General features: G+C 54.7%; 6 protein-coding genes and 1 non-coding gene across 7 annotated transcripts; 6 read left to right on the top strand and 1 right to left on the bottom strand.

Moving 5' to 3' along the window:
* Positions 1-307: 307 nt before the first annotated feature.
* P153DRAFT_348095 (MFS general substrate transporter) lies at positions 308-2023 on the top strand (the record flags this gene model as incomplete). Its single annotated transcript, XM_033666186.1, has 3 exons — positions 308-433; positions 496-1207; positions 1259-2023. Exons 1-3 carry the CDS (start codon positions 312-314, stop codon positions 2021-2023), a joined length of 1599 nt encoding a protein of 532 aa, XP_033520288.1. The 5' UTR covers positions 308-311.
* Positions 2024-2859: 836 nt separating this feature from the next.
* P153DRAFT_299561 (voltage-gated potassium channel subunit beta-1 channel subunit beta-1) lies at positions 2860-4018 on the top strand (the record flags this gene model as incomplete). Its single annotated transcript, XM_033664284.1, has 3 exons — positions 2860-2980; positions 3035-3747; positions 3797-4018. 3 exons carry the CDS (start codon positions 2860-2862, stop codon positions 4016-4018), a joined length of 1056 nt encoding a protein of 351 aa, XP_033520287.1.
* A 236-nt stretch (positions 4019-4254) lies between these two features.
* P153DRAFT_299059 (S-adenosyl-L-methionine-dependent methyltransferase) lies at positions 4255-5364 on the bottom strand (the record flags this gene model as incomplete). Its single annotated transcript, XM_033664258.1, has 2 exons — positions 4255-5085; positions 5134-5364. 2 exons carry the CDS (start codon positions 5362-5364, stop codon positions 4255-4257), a joined length of 1062 nt encoding a protein of 353 aa, XP_033520286.1.
* Positions 5365-5397: 33 nt separating this feature from the next.
* On the top strand, positions 5398-7447 carry P153DRAFT_369892 (dynactin-like protein Arp1 p62 subunit RO2). Its single transcript, XM_033668885.1, has one exon. The coding sequence runs from the start codon at positions 5576-5578 to the stop codon at positions 7355-7357; it is 1782 nt and encodes a 593-aa protein (XP_033520285.1). The 5' UTR covers positions 5398-5575; the 3' UTR covers positions 7358-7447.
* Positions 7448-7582: 135 nt separating this feature from the next.
* On the top strand, positions 7583-7668 carry P153DRAFT_t107. Its single transcript has one exon. It is a non-coding gene; the product is annotated as a tRNA-Val (tRNA).
* A 1650-nt stretch (positions 7669-9318) lies between these two features.
* Positions 9319-11152, top strand: P153DRAFT_378696 (glycosyltransferase family 8 protein; the record flags this gene model as incomplete). The annotated part of the gene is made up of 4 exons (XM_033669817.1): positions 9319-9351; positions 9405-9432; positions 9559-10345; positions 10393-11152. The coding sequence occupies 4 exons, from the start codon at positions 9319-9321 to the stop codon at positions 11150-11152; spliced, it is 1608 nt and encodes a 535-aa protein (XP_033520284.1).
* A 281-nt stretch (positions 11153-11433) lies between these two features.
* P153DRAFT_95661 (uncharacterized protein) lies at positions 11434-14252 on the top strand. The gene has a single exon (XM_033673519.1). The coding sequence runs from the start codon at positions 11716-11718 to the stop codon at positions 14107-14109; it is 2394 nt and encodes a 797-aa protein (XP_033520283.1). The 5' UTR covers positions 11434-11715; the 3' UTR covers positions 14110-14252.
* The last annotated feature ends 123 nt before the right edge of the window (positions 14253-14375 follow it).

Genomic DNA, 14375 nt, shown 5'->3' with positions numbered 1-14375 from the left:
CACGTCATCGGGTATGCATACCAAACCGGACTAGGCTGCTACATGCGGATGAACACTGCCGCGAACGGGAAGAAGAGCGAGGCCTTACCGTATACTTGGAATCTCCATACCCCGGCATACGGCGCGGGGTGGGGTCGACGACTACAGTAGAGGCAACGGTGCAATTGCGTTGGAATCCACAGCGATTGCGCCATGCATGTCTTGGTTCTTTAAATACGGCTACACTGGTAAGAAGGGTGAATCTTCAGCGCATATCCAATCCAAGACTTCAGTCTTGAAGACTACTCGAAAGTCGTCTCAAGGCTGTCAAGATGGGTGGTGCTGATATCGAGACCGCGCCGCAGACGCGGGTCAGCGAGGACGCAGAATCGCTCAAAGCGCCTACAAAAGTCGGCAGAGAAGAGCTCGCAGACATCGTCCCACCGCACGACGCGTACGTTTACTCTCCGCCAAACCCCCCTTCTTATCCATTCATTCACTGACCAACCCCCCCAGCTACGAAGGCCGCCACCGCTTCGATCCGCACGCCTCCTGGACCGCCGCCGAAGAGCGCCGCGTCGTGCTGAAAACCGACCTCCACCTGCTCGCCTGGCTCTGCATCATGATGTTCGCGCTGCAACTCGATCGCGGCTCCCTCTCCAACGCGCTGGCAGACAACCTCCTCAAAGACCTCAACCTCACAAGCGACGACTACAACAACGGCACCACCATCCAACTCCTCTGTTTCCTGGCCGCAGAATTCCCAGTCCAGTTCCTCACCAAGCGCTACGGCTTCAAGTGGATTCTGCCCAGCATGATGGTCGCGTGGGGCACCGTGTCGTGGGCGCAGGCCTTCATGCACGATCGCACGTCTTTTTACCTGGCGCGCGCGGCTCTGGGGCTGTGCGAGGGCGGGTTTATCCCCGGCGTTGTGCTGTTTGCGACGTACTTTTACACGTCCAAGGAGCTGTCGATTCGGCTGGCGGCGTTTTGGTCCTCGCTCAATGTTGCGCGTGTCATTTCTGCCCTACTGGCTGCTGGTATCTTGGAAATGCGCGGCGTGGGAGGCAAACCAGGCTGGTTCTGGCTGTTCGTGCTCGAGGGTTTATTGACGCTGCTCATCGCGGGAGTGTCGTACGTGTGGCTGCCCGAGTCACCTACGTCGACGAAAACAGTCCTCTGGCGTAAAGGATGGTACACCGAGCGCGAGGAAGTCATAATGGTCAACGTACGCCCCCCTATCCACCCATCCCCAACAACCCCAACTAACCCACCCCAGCGCATCCTCCGCGACGACCCGGCAAAAGGCCTCACGCTCCTCCACGAGCCCGCCACCCTCCTCGACATAAAAGCCGCCTGGACCGACCCCTCAATGTGGGGTCTCTACCTCATCGGCCTAATCGCCTACATCCCCGCATCCCCAGTACAAGCCTACCTAACCCTAACCCTCAAGCGCCTAGGCTTCACAACCTTCGCCTCCAACATGCTGACCGTGCCGTCCGCCGTGCTGCAAATCCTGACCATGTTCGCCCTGGCCTACAGCAGCGATTACTTCAACGAGCGCACGCTGCACTGCATCGTCGGCGAGTTCTGGCTGCTACCGCTCCTCACCGCGCTGCTTACCCTGCCTGACGGCGGCCGCGAGTGGGACCGCTTCTCGCTCATCACGCTGATTTCAGGATACCCGTATTTCCACCCGCTGGTCTCGGCGTGGATCTCGGAGAATGCGTTTGATGTGAGGAAGCGCGCTGTTACGGCTGCGACGTATAATGTTATCGTGCAGATTGGGTCGCTGGTTGGTTCGCAGATCTACCGTAAGTGGGATGGCCCGTATTATAAGCAGGGCAATACGGTGCTGGTGGCGATTTGTGGACTGTCGCTTGTGGTGTTTGCGGTTCAGCGGGTGGTGTTGGTGAGGCTGAATGGGGCGAAGGAGAGGGTGTGGAGGGGGATGACGGGCGGGGAGAGGGCGGCTTATCAGGCTGATATTGGGGCGCGAGAGGGGGAGGGGAATAGGCGGTTGGACTTTCGGTTTAAGCTGTAGGATTACCCGTATATGTGCAAAGGAACATGGCATTCCCAAACCAGTAGACATATGCCTTCCTACATACACGTAATTGCAAATCCCCACGCCCTTCTAGTCACGTATAAACCCCTCCAGAATCAAGCCCAAGTAAATATCACAACAACCTACAAAACGTAGAAAATGTACATATAAAAAATCTGTACCTTGTGTTCCCTCACTCTCCATACCAAGACAAACGCCCCACTCCCATCTCCCCACCTACCTGACCCACCCAAAACCCAGCACTTCAAGTCCCACACTCCCCCCACCAACACATAACGCAATCGCACCCCCGAATAACGTTTCCCCAGACCCACAGCCGCGCCCAATCCCAACGGGGTATGTCATCCGACGTCATGTCCAAAGAAACAACGCGACTTCTGATACCCCACTGCGAACGATGCGGATGAACGGCGAGGAAAGTTTTTTCTGTTGCTGTTGTGGTGGATAAACCATGCCGTGGTGTTGAATGATACCAGTCATGCTATCTGTGTCCAGCCAATAGAGAGGCGGTGTACGAGGAGATCAAGAGGAGATGGTGAGGCGGTGGGATGTGGAAGCGGTCTGATCGGCGCGGGAATCAAGGACAGCATAGGTAAGTATGCGACGGAGGAAGGATGAGAAAGTGGATTGCCCAGACCGGTGGAGAAAGACGCGAACCGCGAAAAAAAACACCCTGTGCGCTTCGCGTAGTCATTACTTGTCTCCAGCAGTCTGTCCTTTGTTCCATCTCGAGAAACTCCTCGATTCGTATTGGAACGAATAAAGCTTCATTGTTACTAGATATCGACATCCACCAAGCAAACGAACAAGCAATGGCGTGGGAAGAACCGCGAAAAACAGGCATGCAGTACCGGCGACTGGGCAACTCCGGGCTGCACGTCTCCGCCCTCGGACTAGGAGGCTGGTTAACATTCGGCGGGCACGTCGAGAACGGTACATCTTCTCGCATCTTCATCCGCACAACGGATCGCTAAAGCCACAGCACAGAGCAAACATTCACATGCATGAACCGCGCCTACACCAGCGGGATAACCTTCTTCGACACCGCCGAGTCCTACTCAGGCGGGCAATCCGAAATAATAATGGGCCAAGCGATCAAGAAATTCGGCTGGAAGCGCTCCGACATAGTAATCAGCACGAAACTGAACTACGGCGCTGCAAACGGCGACGTGCTGGTCAACAACCACGGCCTCTCGCGGAAACACATCATCGAGGGTCTGCGCGCGTCGCTCAACAGGCTCGATCTCGAATACGTCGATATTGTGTATGCGCACCGCCCAGATCGGCTGACGCCGATGGAAGAAACGGTGCGCGCGTTCAACTATGTGATTGAGCAGCGGGGGTGGGCGCTGTACTGGGGCACGTCGGAGTGGGCGGCTGACGAGATCGCCGAGGCGTGCGGGGTTGCGAAGCAGCTTGGTTTGGTGGGGCCGGTGGTGGAGCAGCCGCAGTATAATCTGCTTGCGCGGGAGAAGGTCGAGGGGGAGTTTCAGCGGCTGTATAGTAGGTTTGGGATTGGGTTGACTGTTTTTTCGCCGTTGAAGTTTGGCGTGCTGAGTGGGAAGTATGATGATTCGCCTGAGGCGCCGCCTGTGGGGTCGCGGTTTTCGAACAAGAATGATAGGTTTGTGGATGGGATGAGGGAGGCGTATGGGAATGAGGAGTGGAGGGGGATGATTGGTAAGGCGAGGAAACTCAAGGTTAGTGGGCGCTTTCTGGTTCAGGGTGTGTTTCGCTAATGTTGCTCAGCCCATTGCTGATAGACTCGGTATCAGCCAGGCTCAGCTTTCACTGGCGTGGTGCTTGAAGAACCCTAATGTGTCGTCTGTCATCACGGGGGCGTCGCGGCCGGAGCAGATCGTCGAGAACTGTGCGGCGCTGCAGGCGTTGGACAAGCTTACACCGGAAGTGATGAAGGAAATTGATGAGATTGTTGGATCGATTCAACTGGCTCCAGCGAGGCAGGATTGAGAATATCTTCGAAATGGCGAGCATATGACGTGAGCCAGCTCTTGCGTGTGTGTCGGCAGACTTGGATAATTCTCAAGACAAGACGGATCACAGAGGACATGCTCGAAAGAAAGAGAGAGAGAGAGGAGAGTATAGAAATTGGTCAAAGTTGCCTCTCAGATGGTGGCTAGATTTGTGATGTGGCAGAGTGAGACGATGCTCTGTGCGTGGAGTTGGGCTTCCATATCTATTCAGATTCACTCTTTCCCGCCCTCGCCCTTGTTCTTCTCCAGGTAGTCTTTGATGCTGAACATACCGGTGCCTCGCTCCAGGGGTTTCGCCTGAGTAGGACTGGGCTTCCAGCCAATCATATAGATCAGACGGAAGGTCGCTGGCAGGGTACCGTCTTCATTGCCATGCAACTCCCTATAGATCGCATCGGCAGCTAGCAAGACATCCCGATGTATTCCACCCTTTTCACGACCCAGCACCGCATTGGACTCGCCCATGGCCTGGAGATCCTTCATCAGGGAGAATGTATCGGGGAAGTCGATGATAATGTCATCCACGTCAACAGTGAGAAGGTTGAAGCCAGCCTTCTGCAAAAGCCCGCCCACGTCTCGCACATCAGCCAGAGGGGAAGTGTGTGTTGACACGCCACCCCGGCGGTCCTGCTCGGCCAGCTGAAGAGAGGTGCGCAGCTCGTACAGGCTGTCGCCGCCCATCATAACGCCCATGAAGGGGCTGTCTGGCTTCAGGATGTGGTTGACTTGGGCCAGCACAGATGGCAGGTCGTTGATCCAGTGCAAACTCAAGCTGCTCAGAACAGCGTCGAATGTGCTGGCTTCGTAGGGCAGCAGCTCAGAGGTCGGCAGAACTTGTCGGACGATGTCGACCTCCTTGTTGAAGGGCAGGTCGGCGTCGCGGTACAAGAGTGTCTCGGAGGACTCGGCGGCGGTGATGGTCCCGATGCGTTTGGAGCGCGGGCCTTTATCTGGAGTCTCTTCAGAGGGGAGAGTGAGCATGCGGGCTATATTGCAGGCATTGGCGCCGAGGTCGAGGACTTGTGGAAAGTGGCGATTGATGTCCTGGACATGTTAGTGATAGACGAGCAAGGTATGAGGCAAAAAGCATACCAATACTCGCTCACACAGTCGTGAGGCGACCTCATCTCTCAGGTAGTCTACGCTCCTGCTGGTCTCTGCATTGGACGCAGCTCTTTCTTTTTGCATCCATTTTTGCTGGTTACTGAATATTTCGAGTGTTGGAGCTCCGGGAGCTTGGACGGCGTAGCGACGCGTTGTTTGGAGGGGCACGCATCGGCGCGTCAATGGCGGGATGAAAGCGCGGATCGAAAAGGTCGTCATGTTGCGAGGATTATGCAGTATCAATGAGGGAGGACTTTGTAAAGAGAGAGCAGTGCAATTGAAAGACGCCAGCCAGACAATGATGTCAAGACGCTGCATATGAGAAGTAGCTTCGGCACTTTGTTTCACCGACAGCCTCCAACATTCGAGACTCGACCACCTCGAGGGACCAGCTCACTGCGGAGGGAGGACGGCAGACAAGAGGAGGATCATGGCACAGGCATTCCCCTACACGTACTACGCATGCGACTGCTACGACAACAACACGACCAAGTCGGCCAAACGCGCCTCGCACACGGCCGCCGACGTCGACGAGGAGGAGCGCAACTTCGACCCGCGCAGCCCGCGCTCCAACTACGCCCTCTACCCGCTCGAGCACCTGCTCTACTGCGAGGACTGCCAGCAGATACGATGTCCGCGCTGCGTCATGGAGGAGACGCTGAACTGGTTCTGTCCCGCCTGTCTGTTCGAGGTGCCCAGCTCCGTCGTCAAGAGCGACGGGAATAGATGCACGCGCTGCTGCTTCAGCTGCCCCGTCTGCACCTCGTCGCTGATGACCAACTCGCTCGAGAACCCGGACGCCCCGTCGGCGGCTGGCGGGCCCTACATCCTGGCCTGTCCCTACTGCCATTGGAGCACCGTCGAGACGGGCGTCGAGTTCGAGAAGCACACGGGCATCCACGGCCAGCTGGCTAAGATCGCCAATGGGGGGAAGCCCATACCCACGCAAAAGGAAAGGGACAAGGAGCGCGAGCGGCGCCGGGAGCTGGAGGCAAGGCAGCGAGACTCGCGGCCTGTGCTCTCTCCGTCAGAAGAGTCGGCGTCTGGTGATGCAGAACAAGAAGGCGAGACACCAACCCGTGACGACATCTTCTCCAACCTCAGCGCCTTCTACAGGGCCCAGATCGAGGCCCAGACGCCCGCCAGTCCCTTCTCGACCCACGACCTCAACTTCTCCTCGCCATCGGCCTACTCGCGCATCATGAACCTCTACTCGACGACAGGCTCCAAGAAGCAGAAGCGCAACAAGCCCGCCCCCATGCGCGAAGCCGCCTCAGAGCTCGAAGGTCTCACCATCCACGACCCAGCCTCAGACCTCGCCGCAATCGAGCGCATAAAAAAAGACGGATGGGGCGCCACGCTCTCGCCCGCCCAGAAGCTCGCCCAAATAAACCCCTACATACGCTTCGACGCCGAACTACGCCCCACCGCAACCCTCCTCTGCACCAAGCGCTCAAAACGGTGCCGAACCTGCCGGCACATCCTCTCAAAACCCGAATCCAAAATCACCTCAACACGCTACAAGATAAAAGTCGTCGCCCTCGAGCACACCCCCCGCATCAGCATCCGCGCCCTGCAATCCCCAAACACAAACCCCTCCATGTTCGGCCCCGCAACAATCCCCTCCACAACCCCGCCCTTCAACTACAACACCCTCCGCCCAGGCATCCCAACTCACTTCCTCCTCCACCTCAGCAACCCCCTGTTCGACCCCATCCGCGTCACCCTCGCCACCGCAAGCACAACCCCGGGGAACGTCCACTCCCGCATCACCATCCTGTGCCCGGAGTTCGAAGTCGGCGCTAACACGGACGTCTGGGACGACGCGCTGAGCTCTGCCGTGCCCGCCGTGCGCCGCGGGTCGGTCATGAATGCCGACGGGCAGATCGAGGCGGGTAAGCCGTGGGATCAGGGCAGGAATTGGACGAGTGTTGTTATCGAGGTTGTGCCGGGCTTTCTTGACTCGGTTGCTGCGTCCGCGCAGACCGGCGGGAGTGCTGCGCGCAAGGCGAGTGTGGTGGGTGCTGATGAGGCGCTCGAGGAGGATGACGATGTCCTGGAGATTCCGGTGTTTGTTAGGCTGGAGTTCGAGGCTGATGCGAATGCAGAGGAGAGGGGGCTGGGTGACTCGCGCGGCGAGAAGAGCGGGAGGGAGAAGAGGGAGGAGGCGTTTTGGGTTGTGCTGGGCGCGGGGAGGATCGCGGCGGCGTGATGTGTGGGTTTAGTGGTTGAGATAGTGCGGTTGTTGTTATATACCCCCTTTTGCCTTCTTCTGCGTCGTCGCTGATGTACAATATACAATATAAGCTCCTGAAACACTTATCCTCGTGTTCTCCAAGCATCGAGTCCATCGTCGAACCCTCACGTCTCGTGAATTTTTTTGCACACAAAAATTATATTCCAATAAGTTCGCAGAATTCTCATCAAACAAAATCACGGCTCGTTGGTGTAGTTGGTTATCACGTCAGTCTAACATTACTGTTAGTACACTGAAGGTCCTGAGTTCAAGCCTCAGACAAGTCACATTTTTTTGCTCCTGCGTTGTCATATCACGGGTCATATGCGAGGCGTATCAGCGATATTGTTGTTTTTGTTCTGTGCGCATGGGGAAGCGAGAAAATTATCTCGTCGTTCAATCGCATCCCCTTGTCACGAAAAACAGCACAGCTTTTTGATATGTTAATAAGATACATTCTTGATTAGTATGCAGTAGCCTGACCTTGCGAAGGGGTTTTCTAAAAGTTAACTTACTAAAGGGTGGTAACATTTTTAACCTTGCGTGAAATAGCTAATTAACTAGGTACTGGTTGTGATGAGTAACGATGTTGATGTTCTTGCTGTTTTGCTGACAACATTAGAAAGCTGTGCCATTTTTCGTGACAGGAGGTTGCGTTGGGGATCTTGCTGGGAGGCACGGAGCGCGGAGGCTAAGCGAGAGGCGAGATGCGAGGATACGTGATGTGTGTTTTGGTGGGGTGTTGTGGCGGGGGTGGGTGCATACATGCATGCCTCGGTGCGCAGTTGAAACGAAACGGGCTGCTTTGTCGCAATTGATTTGGATCGCGATACTTTTTTTTTGCTTACAGCGGTGTGTTAGTTGGAGTGGGCTGGAGGCTTTTGCATTGATGTGCTGTGGGTATGTTTAGCTTGCGCGTGGCATGGCGACAAGATGTCTGCGATACAAAGCGAGTACTAGTCTATCTAACGTATTTGCAATCTAGATGTTTTGTTATGAGCGCTTGGGGCAAAATGTTGGGAGCGTACGCGCCCAAAGCGTCTCGTGTCTGAGCTACGAAAGTATTGTTTGCTTGGTGGGGGTGCTCATCTTCTCTTCGAAGCACAGAACGCGTGCAAAGATGACAATTCGCGATGGCTACCTATGCATTTGTTGCCAGCTAATGCGCGGCTGAATATCCATATAGAGACGACTAAGGCAAGCGTACCAGGCGGGATGACAACTAGAAGCAAAATGCAGGTCTCTTTCGATGCTCCACATCTCCCGCGCGTGCGGGGATTAAGATGCCCTTGACCGAAAAGAACTGGTGGAGGGCATGGAACTCGCACTATCGTAGTGCGTGCCATCATACGACTGGCGGTTACCTGCAGCAAGCGCTGCTGCTACTTCCTCATGAGGTGGCTGGGCCTCGACGAGCAGCCATTGAGCTGCAGAGATGACGACAGTCAAGTGGAGACTACTGATTGCGAAGGACGGACAGCGTCAAGTGACAGAGGGGGAAGAAATCAAGTGATGGGCAAGTGCGCTGATACCGCGCCATGCGTCATCTCTGTTTTTCTGGGTGGTCCAAGCACAAGCTCCCTAGTAGCTATTTGGCAGCCCGCCCATCTCTCAACGATTACCTAGCCAGCGTGCTAGATACCAACCTTCTTAATTTTCCGATAGTTCAACAGAATTGTCTTTCGAACACGACCCAAGAGTGTTCGCACCCTAATTGACCTGCTGCCCCGTTGTTCTACAGTCTTCGAGCTCCTGCTACCCCTCCGCGAATCCAGTTCTTGCTCGCTATCAGTGAACAACGCTGAGATCGACACTTGCTTCACGTATCACTGCGGGGAACCCTGAAGACAATTGCACGACTTCTCAGCTCGCCCGCTTAAGAGGCACCGTACTCTCTTTCTGAGAGCTGCTACTGTCTCCTCCTCGCCATCGTCATCATGGCTCAGCCTCTCGAAGATGTGTACTGCACAGTAAGTTTCCCGTTGGCGGTGCAATCAGGCATGCAAGCTAATCAGCCATACAGCTTCTTATGAGCGATTCCTACCTACCAGGTACGTAAAACACAGACTGTAGCACCGCACGATGCATATCAGAGCTCGTGGGCTGAGAAACATGCTCCAATCCCTCTTTACGCGCCCTGGAAAACTTCATCGACGCCGAACTAACTTTTCTGCTAGGTGCCGCTGTTCTCTCTCATTCCCTGCGCGATGCCGGCACTACGAAGAAGCTTGCCGTGCTCGTCACTATGGAAACTCTGTCTGCCGACACCATCACTCGGCTGAGAGCTCTCTACGACTACGTGATACCTGTCGAGCGCCTGCGGAGCCCCAACCTCGCCAATCTCTATCTTATGGGACGCCCTGACTTGTCCTATGCATTCACCAAGATCGCTCTATGGCGACAGACTAGGTTCCGTAAGATCGTTTATCTCGATGCTGATGTGGTGGCGCTTCGAGCCTTGGACGAGCTGTTTGACATCGAGGCACCTTTCGCTGCCGCGCCAGACATTGGCTGGCCCGATGCTTTCAACAGCGGTGTCATGGTGTTGACGCCGGATATGTCCCAGTACTGGGCACTGCACACCCTCGCATCTTCCGGAGAGAGCTTCGATGGTGCGGACCAGGGCTTGTTGAACCAGTACTACGAGAACCGACCTTGGCAGCGTCTCAAGTTCACCTACAACACCACACCAAACGCCGAGTATCAGTGGGAGCCGGCATATCAACACTACAAGAAGGACATCAATGCCGTCCATTTCATCGGCAAGGACAAGCCATGGACAGGCCATCGCTCAGGCAGATCTAGCGCGTCCAACGTCTACAACGAGCTTCTAGGTCACTGGTGGTCGGTGCATGACAAGCATGCTCAGGACGAGGTTAAAGACGCCAACCACCCCGATCTTTCTGCCGAGCCGCACCTGAACGACTCTGAGCTTGCCTCTGACAACCCGTGGGATGCAACTAGGTAGGCGCTGTTCGTAACTTATCCTAGCGTGTACTAACACAGCACAGGTCCGGACCGCCAGTACAGTCGAAACCTGAAGCTGCCAACTTCCCGACTCAGACGTACAACTTCAGTGATAGTCGCGATTTATTCAAGGCGCCGGGAACATACCCACATCCTCCGACAGACATGTGGTATCAAGTGCCTAATGCCAAACCTGCAGAGACACTGAACCCTATCTTTCCGTGGGAGCGACAACCTGATAGGGCCAGGGCTACGCGTGTTTTCGCCGAGGACCTTCCATCTGAGCCGACACCAGCTCCTGCAACTTCACCGCCAACGCATGCGTTCTCTACTGTCCACTTCCCGGACGACAAGGGTACAGCCGCAAGCTCTGGTCACTCTTCCCCGCCGAAAGCAGTTGACGAGTCATGGCAATCCTTCCAGCACAACAACGGTAATGCATGGGACAACGTTCCAGGAATCGACAACTACGTACGCTCCATCATGGACTCCCAAGTCAAGCGGGGTAGTCCTCAAGTTCTTCAGAACATGACAGGCACGCAAGACATCAGCTCGCCCATACCAGAGCGCCGAAGCCGTCGTGAGAGTCTCATTCTGACCGATTTCCCGTCAGCTGTTGAGCGACCCAGTCTTCCTGTGACGCCTGCGCCACAGAAACGACCAACATTCTGGGGAGGAGAGAGAGATGGTACAGGAGAGCTGCCAGCTGCTACTGGAGTGCCGGACCAAACTGAATGGGTAGGTTCGGAATCTGATCTTTCCTCTGTCGACGCGAAACTCTTGCGTCTGCCACTGCGGGCGTAGCAGATCTACTAACTTTAGTCATACGTGATCGCCGTCAAGCATCAAACTCGAAGGAGAGCCAGTAGCAGTGACCACAATGGATCTTGAATATGAGAAAACGTCCCAACCCGTTTCTTCAGTTTTTCAATTTCTCAACATTGTCAACCGGTTCAATTGGCTCACCTTCGAAATGGTTTCGGACTCGATGCAGGCGAATGAGATTGTATAACCAATCCGACGACACGTGCGACTCGTACTCACTTGCGCATATCGAGCAGGCCGTCACATTGTTTATTGCATTGCTTTTGTGTATTGATGTTATTATTGCGATTTGTGTTTGAGATCATGTGCAAAGGCTGACTTTACTACGTATACAGAACCCTGAAGAGAAGCTCGAGCAGCTCCGCCGGTCTTCGCTGGTTGAGTTTGAACATTTGAAAAATGATGAACATCCGAACCCACCGCTGCGAACGCTGCCAGAAGATTCTGCAGTGATCGACGACTCGGCCGACTCCCCGGCCGCCTCTAAGAGTGTACCAGAGCCCTCTTCTGGAGAGACTGGAGTCTTTAAGCCAGGCTTCACCATGTCAGACTTCGGCACAGAGTTTGGCAGACAGGAGAAGAACGAGCCCACTTCACCCTCGCAAGCACGCGTTACAGAGCGGGATTCTGCCCCGAAAGAACCCGAGCAGGAGTTCCTCAAGCTGAATGTCGCTGAGAACAAACCAGCTGTTGAGGACAGCGAAGGTGCCGCCAAGCCAAGTACTCACGAACCAGCCGTAGCTCAACCGAGCGATGTAGTCGAGAAAGATGTCACTGATCAGAGTCCTCATGCTGGAAACGTCCCTGAAACGGGAAGTTCTTACAAGGATGTTGCTAAGAAAGATATCCCCGAGCAGGACCTTGGGTTGAAGAAAGACGTTACCGAAGAAGATTCTCCCTCGAAGAAGGATGTCGCTGAACCAAAAGCTGTCGCAGTCGAGGACGACGTCAAGAAAGACGTTGTTGAAGACGTTGTCGCGGAGAAGGTTGCTGCCAAGCAGGATCCTGTCGCCAATGATGACGTTGTTTCGAAAGATGCTTCGGGTCCATTTATTCCTCTGCAGGAGGATGCTCGACCAGAATCCGCTTCCAAAGAGGTCGCTGGTTCATCCCACCCTAAACCACAGAGCAGCACCGATTCATCTTCTTCTGCGAAACCAGACATCACCCGTGAGGAGCCCGCTCCATCCCCGCACGATGACGTTGTTGGAGAACGGGCCGTTGAATCGTCCCCATCACACAACGACGCTGCGCCCATTCCCTCCTCAACTAAGGATGTTGACGGGTCACTGTCATCTACACCACAGGGATCCACAGAGCAGAAGCCTGCTGAAAAGGAGATCGATAACAGGAAGGTTGTCAAGGAGGTGCTCCCTTTCCCTCCACAACAGGCGTCAACGCCGCAGAATGTGGATGAGCAGTCTCCGTCTACCAAACAGGTGTCAACTCCACAAGATGTTTCTGGGCAGCCTTCGAAGGAAGAGAAATCGCCGGTATCAAACACCACCAGCCAACCAGACCAACCAGCTGGACTGATTTCCTCCATCACCAGCTTACTTCCCAGCTTGACCGCACAAGAACCATCAGCAACGCAGCAACCTACTACGACAGAAAGATCCACGTCTGAACCCGAAGAAGACAACACATTGTCCTCGTTCATCAAAGCCGGACAGAACCTCATCGGAATAGGTGCGGGTACGCCACCACAAACCTCGTCTAGTGTTTCTCCTACCGTTCCTCAAAGTACGAGCTCGCAAAATCCCTCTTCTGAGGGTTCCACCCTCACAGGATTGTTACAGGCTGGAAAAGACCTTGTCGGGCTTGGTACAGACAAGCCCACACATGAACCCTCTGGTGGGCTCCCCTCCACTTCTGACAAGTCAATCGCGTATGTACCAACTTCAACGCAGGGCTCCACGATCGCGAGACCCAGCATGAATGATGAAATTCCTGCTATACACGATGCAGGAAAGCACGTCCCCTCTGTACAGCAGGGTCTTCCTGATGCACTTGGTTTGTTTAGTGCTTCTACACCGCAGCAGTCTTCTCTTACTAGCGTTTCTCATCCGTCCATTTTGCAAGAACTCGCATCAGTCAATCGTGACTCCAAGTTTCCTGATACGGCCAGAGCTGGTGAACACTCACCAAGGATTGGGTCTTACGGCTCATCTTCGCGAGACTCTTCGAGTCGTCCGTATGGAGGGCCAGTAACGTCGGATCGGTCGCGTCATGGGTCTGTCGCAGACGGACCAACGTCGTATCATGACACGTCCAAACCCCTAACGGAGCGCCTCTACCATCCGTCAGGCTCACACTCCTCGTCCCGGCCGTCATCTCTCTATGAATCGGCAGTTCCATCTGGGGAGTCATATACCGCCCAATTAGAGCGTCTCTACAATGCGTCAGGCGGCTCACGTCGGTCATCTCTCTATGAACCCGCCTCATATTCTCCAAATCTGGCGTCGAGTTCAGAGCTGCCTTCGCTCGCCACAGCTCGCACGTCTAGTTCACGACCGTCATCTCTATACGAGTCATCGTCCTCGTCAACACATAAACCGTTTTCTACTCTCAACCCACAGTATTCGCCGACGCTAGGAAAATCGTTGCACGAACAGTCGGCAATGCATCACTCACTACCATCGCGCCAGTCACCTTCGTCTGTTGCAGACCGGGGTTCCGTTTCTGGATTGAGTTACTCTGGCCACAGCCCTGCTAGTTATAGCACAAGTGGGCTCTCAGCCACCCCGTACTCTCCTTCTCTGGCGGAGGGCTCGTATACCCAGCAAATCTTAGCGGGCCAGACGAACTTGCACATACCAGGATTTGAAGAAAGTGCGTTCAAGGTGCCGGACACGGATCACGTCGAACAAAGCATCGAGGGTGGAGAAGTCAAGTTTTCGGGCATTGCGCAAGACGAAAGGGGACGAAAGAGATGATTAATAGTGTATGATACAGGATGGATGCCTCTGGTGCCTTTTTCGGCCTCGGATGGAGATGTGTAAAGTGTACTGAGGGCATGCAGACTATACTGCTGGCTAAGGCGACGACGTTTGGGGAGAACGAGTATGGTGGACTTTTGTTGTGCTTTGTACTTTGTTACCTTGTTATTTTAGTCATGGGCAGTTTTTTTTATTGTTTGTTTCAGTAGGTTGAGATTAAGGTGGGCTCGTCTTAACTCATGTAACAACTAGCAATGTAATAG

This window comes from Dothidotthia symphoricarpi (assembly GCF_010015815.1).
Source record: "Dothidotthia symphoricarpi CBS 119687 unplaced genomic scaffold P153scaffold_19, whole genome shotgun sequence".
NCBI classification, from domain to species: Eukaryota; Fungi; Ascomycota; class Dothideomycetes; order Pleosporales; family Dothidotthiaceae; genus Dothidotthia; species Dothidotthia symphoricarpi.
Note: the sequence above shows the minus strand (reverse complement) of the source record. Positions and strands in the feature narration are given on the sequence as shown.